Genomic DNA, 24,290 nt, shown 5'->3' with positions numbered 1-24,290 from the left:
CTGCGTTCTCAAAAATCGTCTCTAGCACTATGATGCCGAAAACATGTAGGCCTACAATGTCAAATCTGTTCCTTCAGCTTTTCTGCAATGAATGAAAGTATTTCCCTACATTGTAAATGGTTAATAGTTTCCATGTGGCAACAGAAGATTAAATCAGAAAAGCAGCAGTGCCTTGGCAGATTTATTAAGCAGGGTGCAACTGCAGCCCGCAATTCTGGGCGTTCCTGCATGTGGGGATTCATGCATCTGCAGGAACCTCTCTTTATACTTCTATTGGTACATTTTAAGCTATGACTCCAGTACGTAGGCAGGGGACAGAGCCGCTCCAGTACAGTAGTATCTGCTGATCGTGTCAGAAAGACAGTGAGGCAACTGCAACAGGAGTGAGAGTTCAGATCTAGGACTAATGCCACAGGGAGAAAGACAGAGATGTAGTTACGCCAGGATGTCATTGGGCCGCAAGCAAAGTTGGGAGACGAGGAATATCGGGATTTCTGAGGAGGAATGGAGGGGGAAAATTAGTAAGAAGAGGTTGATTTGAATTTGAGGAAGATGGTGATAAAAATGTAGATGCAGTGTCGAAGAAGATTGGTGTCAAGCGCAAACAGAGTGATCCGTGCGCCAGAGTTCTAGAAGTGAATGAGGACGATTTAAATGAGGTGGAAGGTGTGGTGAAAAGCTTGGAGGCCTGAACATGGCATTGATGGACATGATAAAGAAGATTCTGATCCAGTAGGAGTGACATTTTTGGAGAAAGTGGATTCTAGCCTTTTGGCGGATCCATTTGTGGTTTCAGGGTGGGTGGAAAAGGAGTTGGGTGCAGTTGAATCAGTAAATAGGTAACCTGCAGTGGACTTGTAATATTTGTTTGTATTTCTTCTGATCAGAGGTAGCGGGCGCTCCATGTCACGCAACTTGGGTCAAGATCTGTTTCTTGCACCATTGAAAGGAATGATTTCTGTGGTAGCGTTAAGTGTGGAGGTGGAGCAATTGAAGTTGAAGATTCCTGGTGTTTGTGACACCTGCTGTTTGGTGCGACACAGACGCAGCGGTGAGCGTGGTGAAACAGAGGAGTCACTGTCAGTCCTTTTGAGTCAGAGTCTTTACAAGACAAGGTCCTGTTAGGATATAAGTTATCCCGTTAAAGCTTTTATGGCAAACGTACTGAGCTGTTTCAGGTGCAACATTCAGAAGTGTGTAGGAGGGAGATTCCAAGATCTGTGCAGAAGGGAGATTCCAAGATTTGTGCAGAAGGGAGATTCCAAGATGTGTGCAGAAGGGCATAGGATGGAGGATTCGGTAGTTATCTGGATACATTTGTGTGTGTCAACTATAGGGATGCACATGTTGTTGGGGATCGGAAGTGTCCAGTGAGAGAGAGGCAGGTTGAGGTGGCTAGAGTCAGAGTAGTGCAGAAGGTAAGGCCTCCCGAGTGGCACAGTGGTCTAAGGCACTGCATTGCAGTGTTGCTACACCCTGGGGTTTGATCCCAGACGTGACCGGGAGTCCCATAGGGCGGCGCACAATTGGCCCAGCGTCATCCGGGTTAGGGGAGGGTTTGGCTGAGGGTGCTTTACTTCGCTGATCGCGCTCTAGAGGAACTTTGTGGCTGGCCTGGAGCCTGCAAGCTGACTCCGTCGTCAGTTGAACAGTGTTTTCTCCGACACATTGGTGCAGCTAGCTTCCGAGTTAAGCGAGCAGGTGTTACGAAGCAGCGCGGCTTGGCGGGTCATGTTTAGGAAGACGCATGACTCAACCTTTGCCTCTCCCGTACATGTTGGGGAACTGCAGCGATGAGACAAGATCGCAATTGGATATCACAAAATTGGGGAGAAAAAAGGGGTAAAGAGAAGAAAAAAAAGAGTTGTGCAGAAGGTGTCATATGCTGAGGCAGTGAAGAAAGTAGAGGAGGATGGGTCAAGGGTGAGGGATTCTGAGAGGATCCGTGTGAATAGTACATCTGTGCTTGCAACAGAAGGATAAGCCAATGAGTGATATACAGTGCATTCGGAAAGTATTCAGACCTCTTGACTTTTCCACATTTTGTTATGTTACAGGCTTAAAATTGATTAAATAAAAACAAATCCTCATCAATCTACACACAATACCCCGGAATGACAAAGTGTAACAGGTTTTTAGACATTTTTGCAAATGTATTAAAAATATACATAGGTATTCAGACCCTTTGCTATGAGACTCAAAATTGATCCTGTTTCCATTGATCATCCTTGAGATGTTTCTACAACTTGATTGCCCCTTACACTTCACTGTTGTGATACCTGTGGTAAATTCAATTAATTGGACACGATTTGTTAAGGCACACACCTGTCTATATAAGTTCCCACAGTTGACAGTGTATGTCAGCAAAAACCAAGCCATGAGGTCTGTAGAGCTCCGAGACAGGATTGTGTTGAGACACAGATCTAGGGAAGGTTGAAGGTCCCCCAAAAACTGTCATTCTAAAATGGAAGAAGTTTGGAATCACCAAGACTCTTCCTAGAGCTGGCTGCCTAGCCAAACTGAGAAATCGGGGGAGAAGGGCCTTGGTCAGGGAGGTGACCAAGAACCCGATGGTCACTCTGACAGAGCTCCAGAGTTCCTCTGTGGAGATGGAAGAACCTTCCAGAAGGACAACCATCTCTGCAGGACTCCTCCAATCAGGCCTTTATGGTAGAGTGGCCAGACGGAAGCCACTCCTCAGTGAAAGGCACATGACAGCCCACTTGGAGTTGGCCAAAAGGCACCTAAAGGACTCTCAGACCATCATAAACAAGATTCTCTGGTCTGATGAAACCAAGATTGAACTCTTTGGCCTGAATGCCAAACGTAACATCTGAAGGAAACCTGGCACCATCCCTAGGATGAAGCATGGTGGGTGAAGCATCATGCTGTGGGGATATTTTTCAGAGGCAGGGACTGGGAGACTAGTCAGGATCAAGGGAAAGATGAACGGAGCAAAGTACAGAGGGAGGAGGAGGAAACCTCAGACTTGGGCAAAGGTTCACCTTCCAACAGGACAACAACTCTAAGCACACAGCCAAGACAACGCAGAAGTGGCTTCAAGCCTCTGAATGTACTTTTTTTAACATGTATTTTAGAGGCTAAATCAGCTTTAATATTGCAGATAGATTGTAGCTCCCATCAATGTAATTGTCTGGAGCACTTCCAATCCCCCATATATTTTTTTGCTAATATATATACTATATAGTACCAGTCAAAAGTTTCTACACACCTACTAATTCAAGTTCTTTAGTTTTACTATTTTCTACATTGTAGAATAATAGTGAAGACATAAAAACTATGAAATAACATGTATGAAATCATGAAGTAACCAAAAAAGTATCTCATGTATCGTCCATGTAAAAAAACCTGTCTGATTAGAATGAATAATGTCCGACAATACCTTTTTAATTCTATGAGCTATACATTTTGCTTGAAGTTTTGCATCACAAAACTGAAGTTTAAGGGGCCTCCAATATTTTAAATGGACTGGATCTTTATATTTCCCACTTGTATCCTGTTTCAGGAAAAATGAAATCAGACCTTCTTGTTGAGTGTCTGATAATCTACCATTTACATTCGAGTTGTTAAAACATGCCAGTAATGGTCCTCTGAGTATATCAAAAAAAGGTTTTGTATACCTCAACTGGTATGCCATCCATCCATGGAGTTTTCCCAGCCTTAAAGGCTTTAATTGCACCAAGAAGTTCCTCCTCTGTAATTTGGCCTTCACATGAGTCTTTCTGTACAGATGTTAAATTTACATTATTCATAGAAACAAATCCATACAATTAGCTTCGGTTAGAGGAGATGGAGGAGACTGAAACAAAAACATATGCTTAAAGTACTTTGCTTCCTCTTTCAACATTTGTTCAATCATGGGTAACTCCTTCATTTGTAACAAGTTTCAGTAAATTATTTTTTGTAGCATTTCTATGTTGAAGATTAAAATATCTTTTGGTGCATTTGTCCCCATATTCTATCCAGTTTGCTTTATTTTTTATAATATATTACACTTGAGTTTCTTAAATAAGTTACTCCATTTCTTTTTGTTTTTCCTCTAATTTATTCTGAGCCTCTGAATGTCTTTGAGTGGTCCAGCCAGTGCCCGGACTTGAACTCGATCGAACATCTCTGGAGAGACCTGAAAATAGCTGTGGAGCCCCATCCAACCTGAAAGAGCTTGTAGTGTCATACCCAAGAAGACTCGAGGCTGTTATCGCTGCCAAAGATGCTTCAAAATGTACCAAGTAAAGGGTCTGAATTCTTATGTAAATATGACATCAGTTTTTTATTTTTCATACATTTGCAAAAAATTCTAATAACCTGTTTTTACTTTGTCATTATGGGGTATTGTGTGTAGATTGATGAGGGGGAAAAAAACAATTTATTCAATTTTAGAATAAGGCTGTAACGTAACAAAATGTGGAAAAAGTCAAGGGGTCTGAATACCTTCCGAATGCACTATATGCTTCAGTAAGGTTGGCTTCTTAGCATCAGTGGTGGAAAAAGTATCCAATTGTCATACTAAAGTATAGATCCCTTAATTGAAAGTTACTCAATTAAAAGTCACCCAGTAAAATACTACTTGAGTAAAAGTCTAAAAGTATTTGGTTATAAATATACTTCACTATCAAAAGTAAATGTAATTGCTAAAATATACTTAAGTATCAAAAGTAAAAGTATAAATCATTTCAAATTCCTTATATTAAGCAAAGCAGACGGCACCATTTGTTTTTTGTTTTTAACGGATAGCCAGGGGCAGAAGCCAACACTCAGACATAATTTACTAAAGATGCATGTGTTTCATGAGCCTGCCAGATCAGAGGCAAAAGGGATGACCATGTGTTGTCTTGATTAGTGCATGAATTGGGCAATTTCTGTCCTGCTAAGCATTCAAAACGAGTACTTTTGGGTGCTAGGTAAAATGTGTGGCGTATGGATCCCTACTACTCACAGGGATCCGCTTAGGCTCCCTCACACTTCGCACAACATCCTCTACTTTTCTCACTGCCTCAGCATACTGAGTGTACAAAACATTAGGAACACCTGCTCTTTCCATGACAGACTGACCAAGTTAAAGCCATGATCCTTTATTGATGTCACTTGTTAAATCCACTTCAATCAGTGTAGATGAAGAGGAGAACACAGGTTGAAGAAGGATTTTTACGCATTGAAACAATTGAGTGCGATATATGTATGTGTGCCATTCAGAGGGTGAATGGGAAAGACAAAAAATGTGTCTTTGAACAGGGTACGGTAGTAGGTGCCAGGCGCACTGGTTTGTGTCAAGAACTGCAACACTTTCCACACTCAACAGTTTTCTGTGTGTATCAAGAATGGCCCACCACCCAAAGGACATCCAGCCAACTTGACACAACTGTGGGAAGCATTGGAGTCAACATGGGCCAGCAACCCTATGCAATGCTTTTGACACTTTGTAGAGTCCATGCCCTGACAAATTGAGGCTGTTCTGTTGGTGTTCCTAATGTTTTGTACACTCTGTGTACAGCTGATGTGTATTTGTAGTTCCTAGGAAGACTAAAACATAGCAACAACAGCACTTCATTGCACTTATCTTCTCTCTGAGTATGAGCTCTTTGATTGTGCATTGATGAGTGAGTGACCTGTTCTTGTGAATGTGAATCCAACATGGGCCAGCATCCCTGTGGAACGCTTAAGACACCTTGTAAAGTGCATGCCGTGACAAATTGAGGCTGTTCTGAGGGCAAAGGGGGAAGCTACACACTCTAGTGTCCCATGCCCTCAGTGTCCCATGCCCTCAAAATCTCCCTCCAACATATTGCTGCAACATGACCATGAACTTGGCTCCTGAAACACCGTAGTGGGATCAGAACATAAGCTCTCACGGGATAACTTATATACCCTAGCATGACTTGATCTGGCAAACATTTCTCAAAAGAACACAGGGTCTCCTCAGTCTTGTGCTCACCAACGGGTCTCCGTCGCACCAAACGACATGCATAACAGACACAGGGGATCTCCAACTTCAGTTGATCCACCTTAACACCCAACTCCGCCCCAGTTAATACTCCTTTCAGGGGCGCTCCACGCAGCACCCTCTCCTTCTGAGCACCAGGCAAAGAAAAAAAATCAACAAGGCCACCTCTGGATACTTTGAGCAAATTGATCATTTGACCACCTCCCTTTCCCAGCCTGATACTACAAACAGAGCGGCCAAATGGCATGGATCTACTTTCTCCACGAATCTTACTCCCACTAGACCAGAGTCATCTCGGGCATTTTTTTGATAATTGGGGTGAGGCTCGGAAGCCTTCATCTCACCTGACGAAGCAGGTTCTTTCTCCTCATTTTTGTAAGGATCGATTTCGAGTTCCCTATCCAGTGACTGCTCAGGACATTCAGGCGCATAACATGTATCTTTTTCTCCTGTATTTGTCTCAAAGAAGAAAGTACTCGGCTTTGCCATCCGCCATCTTCCTCGCCCGGTCCCTTGACATGAATTCCATTTCCTTGTGGGACTTCAGGAAACTCAGTATCAATCCGCCCGCAGCTGCCATGCCACATGTCCACTGGCTCGAGCACTGTCCCCAAATCAAACTTCCATGCAGGGCACAAAATATGAGACTTTACCGGTTCCTGCAACCTCATTGGATAACGCTAGGCAGGCCTTCTTCAGTATTATGGTGGTCCACAAACAGGTTTGAGGTGTATGCTGCCACTTACTGTATGGGCTGTGTGTCAGCCTACTGTTCTGGAGTGTGAAGTCATTACACAAAAAGGGAAGAAAAACTGCCCTACCAACTAACCCTACACCCGTTAAAACTTCACCACTCTTCCACTACTTTGGCCCTATCTGATCCTACACCAGTCCAGCAGCCTGGAAGGACGGGACACTATCGTTCAACACACCTTGTAACTCTTCTGCAGTAAAACCTCGTAAACCCAAGTACTTCTCTGCAGCTGCCACTACATCTATTTTCTGTGATTCACATTCCATTTCTGTGGTACAGTTGATAACCATGGCTATGAATGCTAATAATCCAACGTTACTGAAGCACATGTTATTCCTACCACTCTATATTGGCCTCAGCCTACTCACAGGGATCCTCCTAGGATACCTTGCCCTGGACCCATCATCTTCCTCTGCTACTCTCTTCACTGGCTCAGCATACGTATCTGTACTACACTGATCCTGGCAACCTCAACTTGCCTCTCTCTCACTGGACACGTCTGATCTCCCGCACCATGGGTACCTCTAATGTTAACACACCCAACTTTTTCCACTGATACTAAACATTGCTTTGTCTAATGCCCTCCTGCACACTTCTCACATCCAGAAATCTCCATTCTACACACTGCTGCAACATGACCATAAGCTTGGCACCTAAAACACTGTAATAGGTTCGGGACAACTGACACATCCTAATTTGACTATTGGGTAATGACCTTGCATCAAAACTCAGTAGGACAGACTGTCTTCTCTGTTTCACCACACTCTCCACCGGGTCTGCATCACACCAAACGGCGGGTGACACAGACAACGGGAATCTTCAATTTCAGTTGATCTTCAATACTTAATGCCACCCCAGTTATCACTCCTTTCAATTGCGCCCTGCTCCGCAGTGCAAAGCAAAGCAAGTCACAGATGTCTCTAGGCGCGTGGTGATGAAAGCCCACTCGGTCTGAACGGAAGAAACACAAAAACATCATCATGATACAGTCATCCTGAGTATCTCTAGGGCAGAGGAAAGCACCTCCACCACTGCACTCCATCTGAGCATCACCAACACCAGGGAAGGCAACTTCGCTGTTGATGAGACTATCACCAACACTGGGGACGAGAGCCAGGCCAACGCATCTTCAGAAGCCTCTCCAGTTTCATCATCTCTGGATTCCTGCATTGAGTTCCTCCTGCCAGAGGTTAATCAGAGGATGATGCCAACAGCCAACGATGTGGTAGCCAGTGATGGGGCCCCAGTTGTTCCGAGTCAGAACATTCTGAAGATAACCATTAGGAAGATCATAGTCCAAATTCCCTGTCCACACGTCCTTAACCCTATTTGACCAGGCACTGGCAGGATAACCAAAGGTTACAGTAAGCAGTTTCCTTGAGGATGACAATGTGTTCTGGACACCATTATCACCGCTATTGATATGAACCTGTTTGTATGCTGCCCTATCCAGGTCCTTCTGCTGTGGTGGAAGAAGAGGAGTGACAGACAGAGAGACACGCAGTAAACAACAACAACAACAGACAGACAGAACCACTGTGGTTTACATCAGCCACATTTATATTTACAAGCATACATACATTTTTTGGGGGGGGTTCATTCTTCATGTTTAGTAAGCTAAACATCTAATCTTCAGTCCTTCCACATCTCAGAAAGGCATGTTTGAAAGCATTGTAAGAAATACTGGTATGGAAACATTTTGAGAATTCCAAATGTATTGATTACATCACTTCTTTATTGCTCTGTACATATAAAACAATACAACTATGAACATGTGTCAAATAAAAACAAACAAAACATGCTCACTTAATACTTACTTCTGTTTCTGAGGAGCATCATGCTGTAACAGTGTCATACATAAAACCCAGTGTTTAGTGGGCTGCAGTCAGAACAGGAAGTAGGAAGAGGTAGACAGGAAGTCAAGCAGGGAATTGGGGGGGAGGGGGCAAACGTAAGCACACTAACAGCTATTATTCTGATAAACAAACTGATTAAAAGGTTAAGAAAATAAAGTTATTTTTACCAGTTAGTGGCTGGACACCATTACAAACATGCTCTTTCTTTAGTCAAGCTCTGAATTATTTTTCGACAAAACAGAGCTGTGCTTCAGATGGGTTCAAACTGGGAAATATGTGGCGTCATCAGTGAGGCATATCAGCCATATGTCTGCAGCCGTATGACAGTTTAACACACGGTGCATCCCAATCAATAAGTGGTGTCTGCTGGTGACACCATAGAAATGAGTAGGGATCTTTATAGATGGCATATTGTCTTAGCAAATTAATATTGATCATCTCAAATGTACATCCTAAAGTGTAAAAAACAGAAGAAAGCAACAAGAAAAAAGATTGAAACGAAACCTTGAACGGGTTCATTGTGAAGGCATTCAGCCGGTCTCTCTCTGCCGCAGACAGAGGAAGACAGAGCCATGACATCAGGCTCCAAATAAATACCCTCTAGAAATATGAGTAACATCCAATCCTCGTCTGTCCGTTACCCTATTATTTCATAGGGTAAGGGGGAGCTTTTCCAGTTTGACAAAAATCAGCGCACATCTAAAATAAAACCCTATTCCCCATACAGTGCACTACTTGTGGCCAGAGCCAAGGCAGTGTATTTATGGGGAATAGGGTATGATTTGAGATGTTGCCCCGCTCCCGCTTCATACAGCAATAGCCGGTTGCGAATCCTCCTCCACCTCCACCTCGCTCCCCTCCACCTGGATCTCAGAGTTCACCTGTCCCTCTGCTGACACCTGCAGCACCCGGATCTCAACACCCGCTTCCTTCAGTCTCTCTATGTCCTCCTCACACATCTCGGTCACCTCCCCATCCACCAACATGGCTGTTTCCACCAATGCTACCACACCTACGGGCTCCACGGTAACATGCTCCACGCTTATCCCATCCTCTAGTAGAAGGGTCTCCCTCTTGCCTCCCTTCCCCTCCCTGGTCACTTCCTCTTGCGTTGCCGCGGCGGCAATGACCAGTTCCTGGGTTATCAGCTTGTCGTCTGTGACGCCGTGCAGGTCGCGGAGATGTTGGCGGAGGTCGTCGGGCTGGGTGAACCAGAGGTCACACATGGTGCAATGGTTAGGCTTTTCTCCCGTGTGTGTCGTCAGGTGGTCTTTAAACAGCTCCCAGCTGTTGAATACACTGCTGCACACCTGGGGAGGGGGGGAAAGAGGTCATTTTACAATCCAGCATATGCCCTACTCAGGGATGTGATGGGTGATTTTGACTCCTTATAAATCAGGAAAAAACAAGAGCGTTCTCTGCACCTGACATTCGTAGAGTTTCTTGCGTCCCTTCTTGGCCCCGGCGCCGTTCTGACAGGCAGCCATGTGACATTTCAATGTGCTGTTCCTGGCAAAGCGCTCATGGCAGTCTGGACACGCAAACGGTTTCTCACCTACACACACAAGCGATAAACTACTTATTACACTCACTGCATAACTCAGGAGATCCTATTAAGGTGGTCTGATTTATATTCACCTCACAAGAACAGGTCACTCACTCATCAATGCACAATCAAAGATCACACTCAGAGAGAAGAAAGGTGTTGTTGATGTGCAATGAAGTGCTGTTGATGCTATGTTTTAGTCTGCCTAGAAACTACAAATGCACATCAGCTATACAAAACACTAGGAACACCTTCAACAGAACAGCCTCAATTTCGTCAGAGCATGGACTCTACAAAGTCCATGCCAAGGATGCTGGCCCATGTTGACTCCATGTTGACTCCAATGGTTCCCACAGTTGTGTCAAGTTGCCTGGACGTCCTTTGGGTGGTGGACCATTCTTGATACACACGGAAGACTGTTGAGTGTGAGAAACCCAGCAGTGTTGCAGTTCTTGACACAAACCAGTGTGCCTGGCACCTACTACCATAAGCCGTTCAAAGACACACATATTTTGTCTTGCCTATTCACCCTCTAAAATGGCACACATCCACAATCCATGTCTCAAGGTTTAAACATCCTTCTTTAACCCTTTTACGCCCCTTAATCTACACTGATTGAAGTGGATTTAACAAGTGACATTAATAAGGAATCATAGCTTTCACCTGGATATCTATCTGGTCAGTCTATCATGGAAAGAGCAGGTGTTCCTAATGTTTTGTACACTCAGTATATAGTTAACCCAGGCACTTCTACAAATATGAACCCCTGAATTAATCCCTCTTGGTATGATAACTCTTACCAGTGTGCTTTCGTAAGTGCTCCTTGAAGTGTCCAAAGTGGTCAAACTGCTTGTCACAGTACTCGCACACGTGTGTCTTCTTCTTCTGGGACTGGCTGCGCGACAGCTCCTCCGCCTCGTAATGTAACGTGTTCAGGTGCTGTTTAAGCGCCCCCTCCCGTGTGTACGCCTTCCCGCAGTGGCAACATGCATGAGGCTTGTCCAGCGCGGCCATGTGGGCGCGCATGTGCTGTTTAAGGTGATAGTAGAGGCGGAAGCTGCGGTCACATTTGTTGCAGCGGAACATCTTGTCCAGCTGAGAGATCTGGACCTCGACCATCTCCAGACTCTCGAGAGTCTTGGGAGGTGTCACCGTCTCCTCCTGATACACCATCTCCTGGATCACACACACCAACCATGATGTATGGATGCATTGAGATGAAAGGATGACTTGTTTTGAGAAAGATTGGAAACGTCAACAAAACATATTCTTATATATAATTGTTTTTTTGTTTTGAATCAAGGTTGGTCACGGTCCTTCCAAGTGTGTGGTTTTTACATGTGCAACAGAGAAACAGAGTGCTTCGTTTACCTCCTTCAGTCCTTCCTTCTTCAGGACATGCAGCGTTAGCCCCCCTTGCTGGTACTTGCTGGTAATGTCAGCAAGCAGAGCCAGGGCAGAGTCATCCGAGACTGCCTGGGTGTTCCGAGCAGCGTCCACCACCTCCTCCAGCCCCGTCTCCTCCACCTCAATGGTACCCTCCCCGATCTCCACCTCAATCTCCACCTGCAAGGACAGACTTGGGTCAGCACAGCAATACATATCAGGAGGAAAGGACAGATGATGAAGAGGATGATGAGGATCATTTGGGACACTTTTTTGCACTTTATGCGATTTTATGTTATAACAACTACAAACATAATGTGCCATTGTAGATCTCCAACCTGCTCCCCCTCCACTGAGGGAAGAATCTCAGATATCTTCCTCTTCTTGGCCTTGCTATTCCCCGCCACCAGAGTCTGGGATAGCTGGAAGAGGGTGCCATCACCCATCCTATGGAGAAAGAGAGAGAGAAAGGGTTGTATTCATTCAAAGTACTTTACATTCCAACAGAAACCATTAAACAAGACTGGAACCCAACACCACACAAAAAGGGGGCTAGCCTTCAGAAAGTGTTCACACCCCTTGACTTTTTCCACTTTGTTGTGTTAGAGCCTGAATGTAAAATGTTTCATTTTTGTTTATTGAATGTTTAAAACATATAATATACTTGCAGTCAAGCCACTCAACAACTACATCACATTAGTAATCTAACAGACTCCCATCCAGAATAACACACAGAAGCAACCAGGGTCAACACCCTGGTCAAGGGCACGTCGACAGATATACCACAAGGTCAAAAAACGGGGACCAGAAACAGCAATCCATCAACCAACAACCCAAGATCTCTCCCCACAGTTCCTCAAGAGCAGCCCCTCAACCATCTGAGACCCCCTCCCCCCAGTAAAAAAAAATTACAATGATAAAAAAAATTAAAAATCCCATTCCCCATCCCCAAGACCCCCCCATGCTCCAACAATCAAAAAAATATATTTTTTTAAAGAGAAACACAAAGCAAAACAGAAAACAACTATGCAAAAAACAACAAAGACATCAAGGACAACAAAAATCATGACCGCAAGGCCAACTGAATATGTTTGAGTGCATACATGGCACTATTTACCTGCGTATGTCCGTGTATGTGCACATTTGAATGAGAGTGCGAGTATATGCACGTGTACAAACACCTGCAAGGCATCAGCCTCAGGCAAACCCGGCATTAGCTGTAAAAACACTGTCCCTCAGTGTCATTCAAGCAAACTTTTTGTTTTATACTTTTATCTTTGACCATCATTCTATACCCCGCCCAACAACTCCCCTCCCACTTGTCTCCAATTCCACACCCCAACCCTCAGCCCATCCCACCTATCTCTGCTGGCCACCCTCTTTGGATTTCTACACACCACATATTTTTCAACTATGCTGTGATGTTTAACATAGAAATTCAAATCTAAAGCTAATTGAATCCACAGACTGCGAGTTGAAGATAAATACTTTTACTAAGAGTATTAGTATATTATTGACTGACTGACCCGGTCTCTCCAGATCTCCCAACAGTAAAACTCAGCAAAAAAATAGAAACGTCCTCTCACTGTCAACTGCGTTTATTTTCAGAAAACTTAACATGTGTAAATATTTGTATGAACATAACAAGATTCGACAACTGAGACATAAACTGAACAAGTTCCACTGACATGTGACTAACAGAAATGGAATAATGTGTCCCTGAACAAAAGGGGGGGGGGTCAAAATCAAAAGTATCAGTCAGTATCTGGTGTGACCACCAGCTGCATTAAGTACTGCAGTGCATCTCCTCCTCATGGACTGCACCATATTTGCCAGTCCTTGTTGTGAGATGTTACCGCACTCTTCCACCAAGGCACCTGCAAGTTCCCGACAGGTCTCAGACTTTCTCAATGGGATTGAGATCCGGGCTCTTCACTGGCCATGGCAGAACACTGACATTCGTGTCTTGCAGGAAATCATCCACAGAATGAGCAGTATGGCTGGTGGCATTGTTATGCTGGAGGGTCATGTCAGGATGAGCCTGCAGGAAGGGTACCACATGAGGGAGGAGGATGTATGACCTGTATCTCACAGTGTTGAGATTGCCTGCAATGACAACAAGCACAGTCCGATGATGCTGTGACACACCGCCCCAGACCATGATGGACCCGTCACCTCCAAATCGATCCTGCTCCATTCCTTCGACGATAAACGCAAATCCGACCATCACCCCTGGTGAGACAAAACCGCGACTCGTCAGTGGAGTGCTTTTTGACAGTCCTGTCTGGTCCAGCGACGGTGGGTTTGTGCCCATAGGCGACATGGTTGCTGGTGATGTCTGGTGAGGACCTGCCTTACACCAGGCCTACAAGCCCTCAGTCCAGCCTCTCTCAGCCTATTGCGGACAGTCTGAGCACTGATGGAGGGATTGTGTGTTCCTGGTGTAACTCGGACAGTTGTTGTTGCCATTCTGTACCTGTCCCGCAGGTATGATGTTCGGATGTACCGATCCTGTGCAGGAGTTGTTACACGCGGACAGCCACTGCGAGGACTATCAGCTGTCTATCCTGTAGTGCTGTCTAAGGCGTCTCACAGTACAGACATTGCAATTTATTGTCCTGGCCACATCTGCAGTCCTCATGCCTCCTTGCAGCATGCCTAAGGCACGTTCACGCAGATGAGCAGGGATCCTGGGCATCTTTCTTTTAGTGTTTTTCAGAGTCAGTAGAAAGGCCTCTTTAGTGTCCTAAGTGTTCATAACTGTGACCTTAATTGCCTACCCTCTGTAAGCTGTTAGTGTCTTCACGACCGTTCCACAGGTGCATGTTCATTAATTTTTTATGGGTCATTGAACAAGCATGAGAAACAGTGTTTAAACCCTTTACACTGAAGATCTGTGAAGTTATTTGGATCTTTACAAATTATCTTTGAAAGACTGGGTCCTGAAAAAATGGTTCCCAAAAGTTTATTTTTTTACTAAGTCTATTTCTAGGGTAAATTGTAGATCAATGACAGACCAGTTCCCTACCTCCTTCCGCTGCCAACTGCCTCATCCATTTTTGGGGTAATGCTGTAATCAATTGGTTGTAATCTTGGATTGAACAGATCGTCCCATAAAATTCTGATAAATCCATGAAAGACATAACTCTACCATAACAATTTACAAACAAAATACCCTTTTCAAACATCTTTCCCATAAATACAGGTATTTTATCAACCAACACATTTGGGTTCAGCCATAATATTTATTGCATTCGAAATGTATTAAAATTTAGATTATGTGTAGGCTTGTGACACAATACCCTATAAAGTGTAATTGTGTTTTTAGAAATTTTCACAAATTGTTTAAAAAATTTTTTTTTAAATAAATGAAAAGCTGAAATGTCTTGAGTCAATAGTATTGAATCCCTTTGTTAGGGCAGGTCTAAATAAGTTCAGGAGTAAAACATGTGCTTAACAAGTCACTTAATAAATTGCATGGACTACCTCATCTCTGTGCATCACACAATTATCTGTAAAGTCCCTCAGTCGAGCAGTGAATTTCAAACAGACTGAACCACAAAGACCAGGGAGGATTTCCAATGCCTCACAAAGAAGGCCACCTATTGGTAGACGGGTAAAAAATAAAGGAAACATTGAATATCCGTTTGAGCATGTTGAAGAAGTTATTCATTACACTTTGGATGGTGTATCAATACACCCAGTCACTACAAAGATACAGGCATCCTTCCTAACTCAGTTAGGTGAGTGGCCTAGTTACAGTTTACTTAAATCAGCTTGAAAATCTATGGCAAGAGTTGAAAATGGCTGTCTAGCAATGACAGACGCTGCTCGGAACATCTAGACAACTAACTTGACAGCTTGAAGAATTAAAAAAATTTATGTGAAAATATTGTACAATCCAGGTGTGCAAAGCTCACTTACCCAGAAACACTCACAGCTGGAATCACTGCCAAAGGTGATTCTAACACGTACTGACTCAGGGGTGTGAATACTTTCTGTATTTCATTTTCAATACATTTGCTAACATTTTTATAAACATGTTTTCACTTTGTCATTATGGTGTATTTTGTGTGGATGTGTGAGAGAAAACAATCTAATCCATTTTGAATTCTCTAACACAGTGGTTCCCAAACTTTTTATAGTCCCCATACCCCTTCAAACATTCAACCTCCAGCTGCGTACCTCCTCTAGCACCAGGGTCAGCGCACTCTCAAATGTTGTTTTTTGCCATCATTGTAAGTCTGCCACACACACACTATAAGATACATTTATTAAACATAAGAATGAGTTTGTCACAACCCGGTTTGTGGGAAGTGACAAAGAGCTCTTATAGGACCAAATAATAATCAATCATTTTGCTCTATATTTAACCGTCTTACATATAAAACCTTATTTGTTCATCGCAAATTGTGAATAACGCACCACAGGTTAATGAGAAGGGTGTGTTTGAAAGGATGCACATAACTCTGCAATGTTGGGTTGTATTTGAGAGAGTCTGTCTTAAATCGTTTTCCACACACAGTCTGTGCCTGTATTTAGTTTTCATGCTAATGAGGGCCGAGAATCCACTCTCACATAGGTGCGTGGTTGCAAAGGGCATCAGTGTCTTAACAGTGTGATTTGCCAAGGCAGGATATTCTGCGCAGAGCCCAATCCAGAAATCTGACAGTGGCTTCAGATTAAATGACATTTTCACAGAACCACTTGTTGCAATTTCAACGAGGCTCTCTTGTTCAGATATCGGTAAGTGGACTGGAGGCAGGGCATGAAAGGGATAATGAATCCAGTTGTTTGTGTCATCCTTTTCGAAAAAAGTACCTGCTTAATTGCGCACCCAGCTCAGGTGCTTCGCTATATCACATTTGACATTGTCCGTAAACTTGAGTTAATTTGCACACAAAAAAAAATCATACAACGATGAAAAGACCTGTGTGTTGTCCTTGTTAATGCAGACAGAGAAGAGCTCCAACCTTTTAATCATAGCCTCAATTTTGTCCCGCACATTGAATATAGTTGCGGAGAGTCCCTGTAATCCTAGATTCAGATCAAATCTCCCAGATAGGCTAGTCGTGTGAGAAACTCGTCAACATGCAAGCGGTCAGACAAGTAAAAATTATGGTCAGTAAAGAAAACTTTAAGCTCGTCTCTCAATTTTAAAAAAACGTGTCAATACTTTGCCCCTTGATAACCATTGCACTTTTGTGTGTTGTAAAAGCGTTACATGGTCGCTGCCCATATTGCATAGTGGAGAATATACACGAGAGTTCAGGGGTCTTGCTTTAACAAAGTTTTTTAAAATTCACTATAGTGTCCAAAACGTATTTCAAGCTGTCAGACATTTCCTTGGCAACAAGAGCCTCTCGGTAGATGCTGCAGTGTACCCAAGTGGCGTCGGGAGCAACTGCTTGCACTCGCGTTACCACTCCACTATGTCTCCCTGTCATGGCTTTTGCGCCATCAGTACAGATACCAACACATCTTGATCACCAAAGTCCATTTGATGTCACAAAGCTGTCCAGTACTTTAAAGAATCCTCTCCTGTTGTCCTGGTTTCCAGTGGTTTGCAGAAGAGGATGTCTTCCTTAATTGATCCCCCATAAATTTAACGGACATACAGTATACCAGGAGCTGTGCCAGGCCCGCCATGTCTGTTGACTCATCCAGCTGTAAGGCATAGAATTCACGGGCTTCTATGCAAAGCAGTAATTGTTTCAAAACATATCCTGCCATGTCACTGATGCGTCGTGTTGTTTGATGAAGGCATTGTCCCAGCCATAGCCGTGGTAGCAGGAAGAATTCAAGTCCTCCACAATAGTATAGGGCTTGCCTGTCCTAGCCACTAGGTAGCCCACCATATAAGACGCTTCTAGCACCTTCTTATTAATGGTATCTGTTGCTTTTATACATGTCTTACTACTCGAAAGTCGTCTTCTTACTCAAAAAACTCCTGTGGTTTATTTTTAAAATTGTCACGTTATGTTTCTAAATGTCCGTGCAAGAGTGAAGGTTTCATCGAGTTGTGAGATAGTACTTTTGCACAAATAACACACTGTGGCTGAGGAAAGGCACTACTCCTAACATAAGTGAACCCCAAATCAATGTAGTTCTCATCATATTTGCGCCTCTTCGAAGATCCAATGACCTTGTCGGTTGTTCAGTGCTTTCCTGGGTAAGGGGTCAGTAGCTCTTCGGCTGTATCAGATTCACAACTATCAGTGTCCATGTTAGCTGGGCTAACAACAAATGTAGAATTACTGATGCTAGCATTGGATGTGCTCGTTGAAGCAGAACAACTTCTGTTGTCGACAGGTGCAGGTGTAGTTCTGCTGGTAGTAGCAGGTCTACCAGTAGAGCTGGTACACGTCTCTGGTATGTGTGACTTTTTTTGAACCATTTATGCATCTTCGAGCAAACGGAATGAGCAGCAGCTATGTTTGGCTACATATGGACCGTTAGCGGAATTCTCGCAGAAGAGTAACGGTTAATGTGATTGGATGTTTGTTTTTTTTTACCCCTTTTTCTCCCATATTTCGTGGTATCCAATTGTTTAGTAGCTACTATCTTGTCTCATCGCTACAACTCCTGTACGGGCTCGGGAGAGACGAAGGTTGAAAGTCATGCGTCCTCCGATACACAACCCAACCAAGTCGCACTGCTTCTTAACACAGCGCCATCCAACCCGGAAGCCAGCCGCACCAATGTGTCGGAGGAAACACCGTGCCCCTGGCAACCTTGGTTAGCGCGCACTGCGCCCGGCCCGCCACAGGAGTCGCTGGTGCGCGATGAGACAAGGATTTCCCTACCGGCCAAATCCTCCCTAACCCGTACGACGCTAGGCCAATTGTGCGTCGCCCCACGGACTTCCCGGTCGCGGCCGGTTACGACAGAGTCTGGGCGCGAACCCAGAGTCTCTGGTGGCACAGCTGGCTGGATGTTAATTATTTGACTAGGCTACCTGTATTTGACATTGTGTTGTTAATTCGCTGAACACTAGCTGGTTTAATTGTATTTTTGGCAGTGAAACGAGGCTAATCAGGCGAGAAAAAAATCGCACCCAAATGTATAGCCCTGTTGGAAAATATAAATGGACTGTTTGAAAATGTGTTTTTTTTAAAAGTAAATAAATCATATATATATATATATTTCACTTTTTATGGCTGCAGGGGCAGTATTGAGTAGCTTGGATGAAAAAGTGCCCATTGTAAACGGCCAGCTCCTCAGTCTCAGTGAATTATGTCTGTGAGTATAACAGAACTCATATTGCAGGCAAAAACCTGAGAAATTCCACTTCCTGTTTGGATTTTTTCTGGGGGTGGCAGATTTTCAACCAAGCTCTCATTGAAATTACAGCGAGATATGGATGAGTTTTCACTTCCTATGCCTTCCACTCGATGTCAACAGTCAATAGAACTTTGTCTAATGACTCTCATGTGAAGGGGGGGTCGAATGAGACAGGAAATAGTCACCACTGCCACGAGTTGACCATGCATTCACTATGCGAGTTCATAGGAGAAGGACCTGCGTTCCACCGGTCATCTGAAGTCATTCTAATTCCCTGGTTGGAATGTTATTCAAGATATATGTAAACAACATTCTAAAGATTGATTCAGTACATCGTTTGACCTGTTTCTACTGACTGTTACGGAACTTTTGGATATTTCGTCACGTTATAGTGGACGCGCTTTGTGACTTTGGAATTGTTTACCAAACGCGCTAACCAAAGTAGCTGATTGGACATAAATAACAGACATTTACGAACAAATCAAGCATTTATTGTGGACCTGGGATTCCTAGGACTGCATTCTGATGAAGTTCATCAAAGGTAAGGAAACATTTATCATGTATTTTCTGGTTTCTGTTGACTCCAACATGGCGGCTAATTTGGCTACTGTTCTGAGCTCCGTCTCAGATTATTGCATGGGTTGCTTTTTCCGTAAACTTTTTTTGAAAGGAGAGATATATCTAAAATTCCGTGTGTATAACTTGTATTATCATCTACATTTATGATGAGTATTTCTGTTGAAACGATGCGGCTGTGCAAAATCACTTGATGTTTTTGGAACTAGTGAATCTAATACGTCAATGTAAACTCCGATTTTTGATATAAATATGAACTTTATCAAACAAAACATGCATGTATTGTGGAACATGAAGTCCTATGAGTGTCATCTGATGAAGATAATTCAAGGTTAGTGATTAATTTTATCTCTATTTCTGCTTTTTGTGAATGCTATATTTCGCTGGAAAATGGCTGTGCTTATTGTGGTTTGGTGGAGACCTAACATAATCGTTTGTAGTGCTTTTGCTGACAAGCATATTTGAAATCGGACACTTTGGTGGGATTAACAACAAGATTACCTTTAAAATGATATAAAACACATGTTTTAGGAATTGTAATTATGAGATTTCTGTGGTTTGAATTTGGCGCTCTCTATTTTCACTGGTAGTTGTCATATCGATCCCGTTAACGTAAATCACATTTTTATTTGGAGTACCCCCGACGGCATTGCGCATACCCCTGGAAATTCCAGTTTGGGAATACCTGCTCTAACACAACAAAATGTGGAATAAGTCAAGGGGTATGAATACTTTCTGAAGGCACAGTAAGTAGTAAGGGACTATATTAGTAGTAAGGGGTCCAGATGTTATAATGGCCGTCCAACCTGTTGTTGAGGGCCTTGATGGCCTCCTGCATCTGGAGGTACTCTGCTGCCTTCCACACGTCGTTGACCTCCTCTGGCCCACTGACAGCCAGCGTAGCTGTGTACGTAAATTCCATCAGCTGGCGGAAAGCTGAGTTACTCACTCCTGCACAACACAGGGGATTGATGGGTACATTGGGTTATTGTGTGATAGTTATTGTCAGAAGTGGATGTAGGCCTTGTTTTGTTTCTCAGGGTCTATAGCGCTATCATTTATTTTCTTGATTGATGACAGACAGTGGATGCATCAGTGGTTCAGCAGTACATACCTTCAATCTCCACTAGTGGCTCCTGTGTGAAGTCCTGGAAAAACTTGTGGAAGAACTGACTGCACGCTGCTAACACTGCCTTATGGGCCCTGAACTGGTGTCCTACAGACCAGAGGTAAGATGAACGCATGATCGGTACAGCACATAATAGAATACTTCATACAATGTGGGCATTTTTCCTTAACACAAGGATATTAGAAAAAACTTTTTTTGTTTTACTATTAACCTACACGGCTGAAACAAGGCTGCTTTTGTATTAACAAAATATATAAATAACTTTTAGTTGACAAGCTAAAGCTGCACCTTCACTTTCTGCAATTCAACAAACATCACTGAGGATGAGCTTACCGTCTACTATGAGAGTGATGTCTGTGAACTGGTCGAGCTGTCTCTGTTCATTCAGTTTGTCCAGCATTACTTTATAATGGTCTGGGAACTGACTACCACACCCCTCACCCTTATCTGCCATGGCTCAGCCCCTCACCTGCACACAAGGAAGAAATCCATGTAGAGATGACACACAGTTCACATCACCAGTAAGGACAGACTATATGGACTCAGTGTACAATTACATCTGGGCAAACAAGTTAAACATGAACAACATGCTCACAGCATATTGATGCACAGACAGTAATGGGATTTTAACATAGATTTAAATACAATGTTATCATTGGGCATTCTGCAGCTTTTATGAATATTTATAGTACCAGTGAAAAGTTTGGACACCTACTTATTCCACCTACTTATTCCAGGGTTTTTCCTTTATTTTTTACAATGTAGAATAATAGTTAAGATATCAGAACTATGAAATAACACATATGGAATCATGTAGTAACCAAAAAAAGTGTTAAACAAATCAAAATATGAGATTTTTCAAAGTAGCCACCCTTCGCCTTGATGACAGCTTTGCACTCTTGGCATTCAATCAGCTTCATGAGGTAGTCCACTGGAATACATTTGAATTAATAGGTGTGCTTTGTTAAAAGTTCATTTGTGGAATTTCTTTCCTTCTTAATACGTTTGAGCCAATCAGTTGGTTTGTGACAAGGTAGGGGTGGTATACAGAATATAGCAAGTCCATATTAGGGCAAGAACGGCTCAAATAAGCAAAGACAAACAACATTCCATATTTTATGTGCAGTTGCAAAAACAATCCAGCGCTATCAAGAAACTGGCTCTCAGGAGGACCGCCACGGAAATGGAAGACCCAGAGTTACCTCTGCTGCAGAGGATAAGTTCATTAGAGTTACCAGCCTCAGAAATTGCAGCCCAAATAAATGCTTCCCAGAGTTCAAGTAACTCCACATCAACTGTTCAGAGGAGACTGCGTGAATCAGGCCTTCATGGTCGAATTGCTGCAAAGAAACCACTACTAAAGGACACCATTAGACTGGGGGAAATCTGTCCAAATGCAAGATTTTTGGTTTCAACCGCCATGTCTCTGTGAGATGCAGAGTGGGTGAACGGATGATCTCCGCATTTGTAGTTCCCATTGTGAAGCATGGAGGAGGAGGTGCGATGTTGCTTTGCTGGTGACACTGTCTGATTTATTTAGAATTCAAGGCACACTTAACCAGTACGGCTACCACAGCATTCTGCAGTGATATGCCATCCCATCTGGTTTGCGTTTAGTGGGACTATCATTTGTTTTTCAACAGCACAATGACCCAACACACCGCCAGGCTGTGTAAGGGCTATTTTACCAAGAAGGAGAGTGATGGAGTGCTGCATCAGATGACCTGACCTCCACAATCACCCGACCTCAACCCAACTGAGATGGTTTGGGATGAGTTGGACAGAGTGAAGGAAAAGCAGCCAACAAGTGCTCAGCATATGTGGGAACTCCTTCAAGACGGTTGGAAAAGCATTCCAGCTGAAGCTGGTTGAGAGAATTTTCTCAAAATATGTTTTTATTTTTAATCCCAGCTCCCGTCCCTGCAGGAGGCCTTTTGGTAGGCCGTCATTGTAAGTAAGAATTTGTTCTTAACTGCCTAGTAAAATAAATAAAAATAAAAAATGCCAAGAGTGTGCAAAGCTGTCATCAAGGCTACGGGTGGCTACTTTGAATAATCTCAAATGTATTTGGATTTGTTTAATAATTTTTGGGATACTACATGATTCCATACGTATTATTTCATAGTTTTGATGTCTTCACTATTATTTTACAATGTAGAATATAGCAAAATAAGGAAAAATCCTTGAATAAGTAGGTGTCCAAACTTTTGACTGGTACTGTATATTTTCATCTTTATCTGCTAATTTGGGCAATATGTGGGAAATATCGCTGTTTATCGTATGTTTGTGTTCGCAACAAATTGGACCGACAGTATTTCAGATTTTTCTTCATGAAATATGAGAACGTTCGAGGCAGGAAAATCGCGTCAACCTCATGTGTTATCCAATAGAATGATACCGATGCAAAGAGAAAACGTCGAATTCAGCCAATCATGCGTTTGACAGCAGCGTGATTGGCATCAAGTTGACCAATCGAAAATAGCAGACAATGCTAACGGTAGCTAGCAAGCTTAGCTGCAGCAGAAGGCCTCGGGCTATAATTGAGGGCCGTAAAATCAAACTTAACGATATATTTAATCAGAATGTTTACCTAATAACACCAACGCTAACTACATAATGGGTTACAAGAAGCAGCGAACACTCCAGTTAACGTTAGCCAACAAGTTACAGAAGCTAATCCTTTCAAATAGGCCCGTAAAGGCTCTCCCCATTTCGAGTTTGACCATCGCCAGTACGTCATCAAATCGCGCATTAAAATACACTTTTTCCTGAGACATTTCCTAATTTAGACATAATTTGCCTGAAATATTTCACATCATACATCTGAAAACATACCTCAAGTTACGTTCTGCCGCTTTATTAAGTTGTTTTTGCGTATAGCTCTTTCCCGACACTTGCAGCGTTGCTCTTCTCTCGTTCGTCTAAAAAGGGCGGTCGCTCAGTCGGGCCTCAGATTCCCAGCAGTCACTGCAAACTCCAGAAGACGCCGAGGAGCGTTGCTAGGCAACAGATGGTTGTCTCGGTTCGGTTTATCGAAACCCTGGCCCCTTGGTTCGGTTCTCGGATCCAGTTCCATTTCGGTACTCAGCCCCTCCCCCCTTTTTTGATATAGACAATTTATTTCATTCTTCATATTCAACACAAAACAACCATACAGTACACCAAAATATACGGAAACACACCAAAATACAATGGAGAGAATGTTTTGTTTTGTTCGTTTTTTCTGCTAATAGGCTATTTCATGGCCATGATATTATTTTATGTGCTTTTAATGAACAAAAACAATCTTTCCCATATCTTTTGTGAGTCTGTCTATTATTTTCTCCAGTCTGTGTTAACATGATTTCATGTGATGTTGTTTTAATCAACATATTCATCCATTCCATAAAACATTGGATTATTAAAGATTTTCCAATACCTGAGGACCAGTCTTAATTAACACTGACACAATACCAAAGCATAATATATTAAATTATGTTAGGTTACGTCGCGTTCACATGCTAATCAGAACTAGGAAACTGACATTTTCGACTTGTTAACTGTTTATAAACGTGCTGCGTACAACCCGTTAACAAGTCAGATATTTTCAAGTTTCCTAGTTCTGACGAGAACACAGCATAAACCCCTCTCTTTTCCATCCTGTCACTTACCACAGGGTTTCCCAAACTCGGTCCTGGGCCCTCCCCTGTTCGCACGTTTTTTTTTCCCCCTAGCGCTATACAGCTGATTCAAATAATAAAAGCTTGATGATGAGTTGGTTATTTGAGTCAGCTGTGTAGTGCTAGGGCGAAAACAAA

General features: G+C 43.1%; 1 protein-coding gene across 2 annotated transcripts; it reads right to left on the bottom strand.

Moving 5' to 3' along the window:
• Positions 1-8,433: 8,433 nt before the first annotated feature.
• Positions 8,434-23,446, bottom strand: LOC112262595 (zinc finger protein 131). Of its 2 annotated transcripts, none has more exons than XM_042331383.1 (9): positions 23,329-23,446; positions 20,827-20,962; positions 20,479-20,580; positions 20,171-20,315; positions 11,843-11,951; positions 11,490-11,684; positions 10,919-11,291; positions 9,997-10,127; positions 8,434-9,882 (listed from the first exon to the last, which is right to left on the bottom strand). In XM_042331383.1, exons 2-9 carry the CDS (start codon positions 20,945-20,947, stop codon positions 9,379-9,381), a joined length of 1,680 nt encoding a protein of 559 aa, XP_042187317.1. In that variant the 5' UTR covers positions 20,948-20,962; positions 23,329-23,446; the 3' UTR covers positions 8,434-9,378. The 2 variants fall into 2 exon arrangements, with proteins under 2 accessions (XP_042187317.1, XP_042187316.1); XM_042331382.1 differs by having other exon boundaries at positions 10,919-11,294; positions 23,329-23,445.
• Between the last annotated feature and the right edge of the window lie 844 nt (positions 23,447-24,290).

This window comes from Oncorhynchus tshawytscha, linkage group LG12 (assembly GCF_018296145.1).
Source record: "Oncorhynchus tshawytscha isolate Ot180627B linkage group LG12, Otsh_v2.0, whole genome shotgun sequence".
Taxonomy (NCBI): Eukaryota; Metazoa; Chordata; class Actinopteri; order Salmoniformes; family Salmonidae; genus Oncorhynchus; species Oncorhynchus tshawytscha.
The sequence above is the reverse complement of the archived record's forward strand: the minus strand, read 5'-3'. Positions and strand labels throughout refer to the sequence as shown.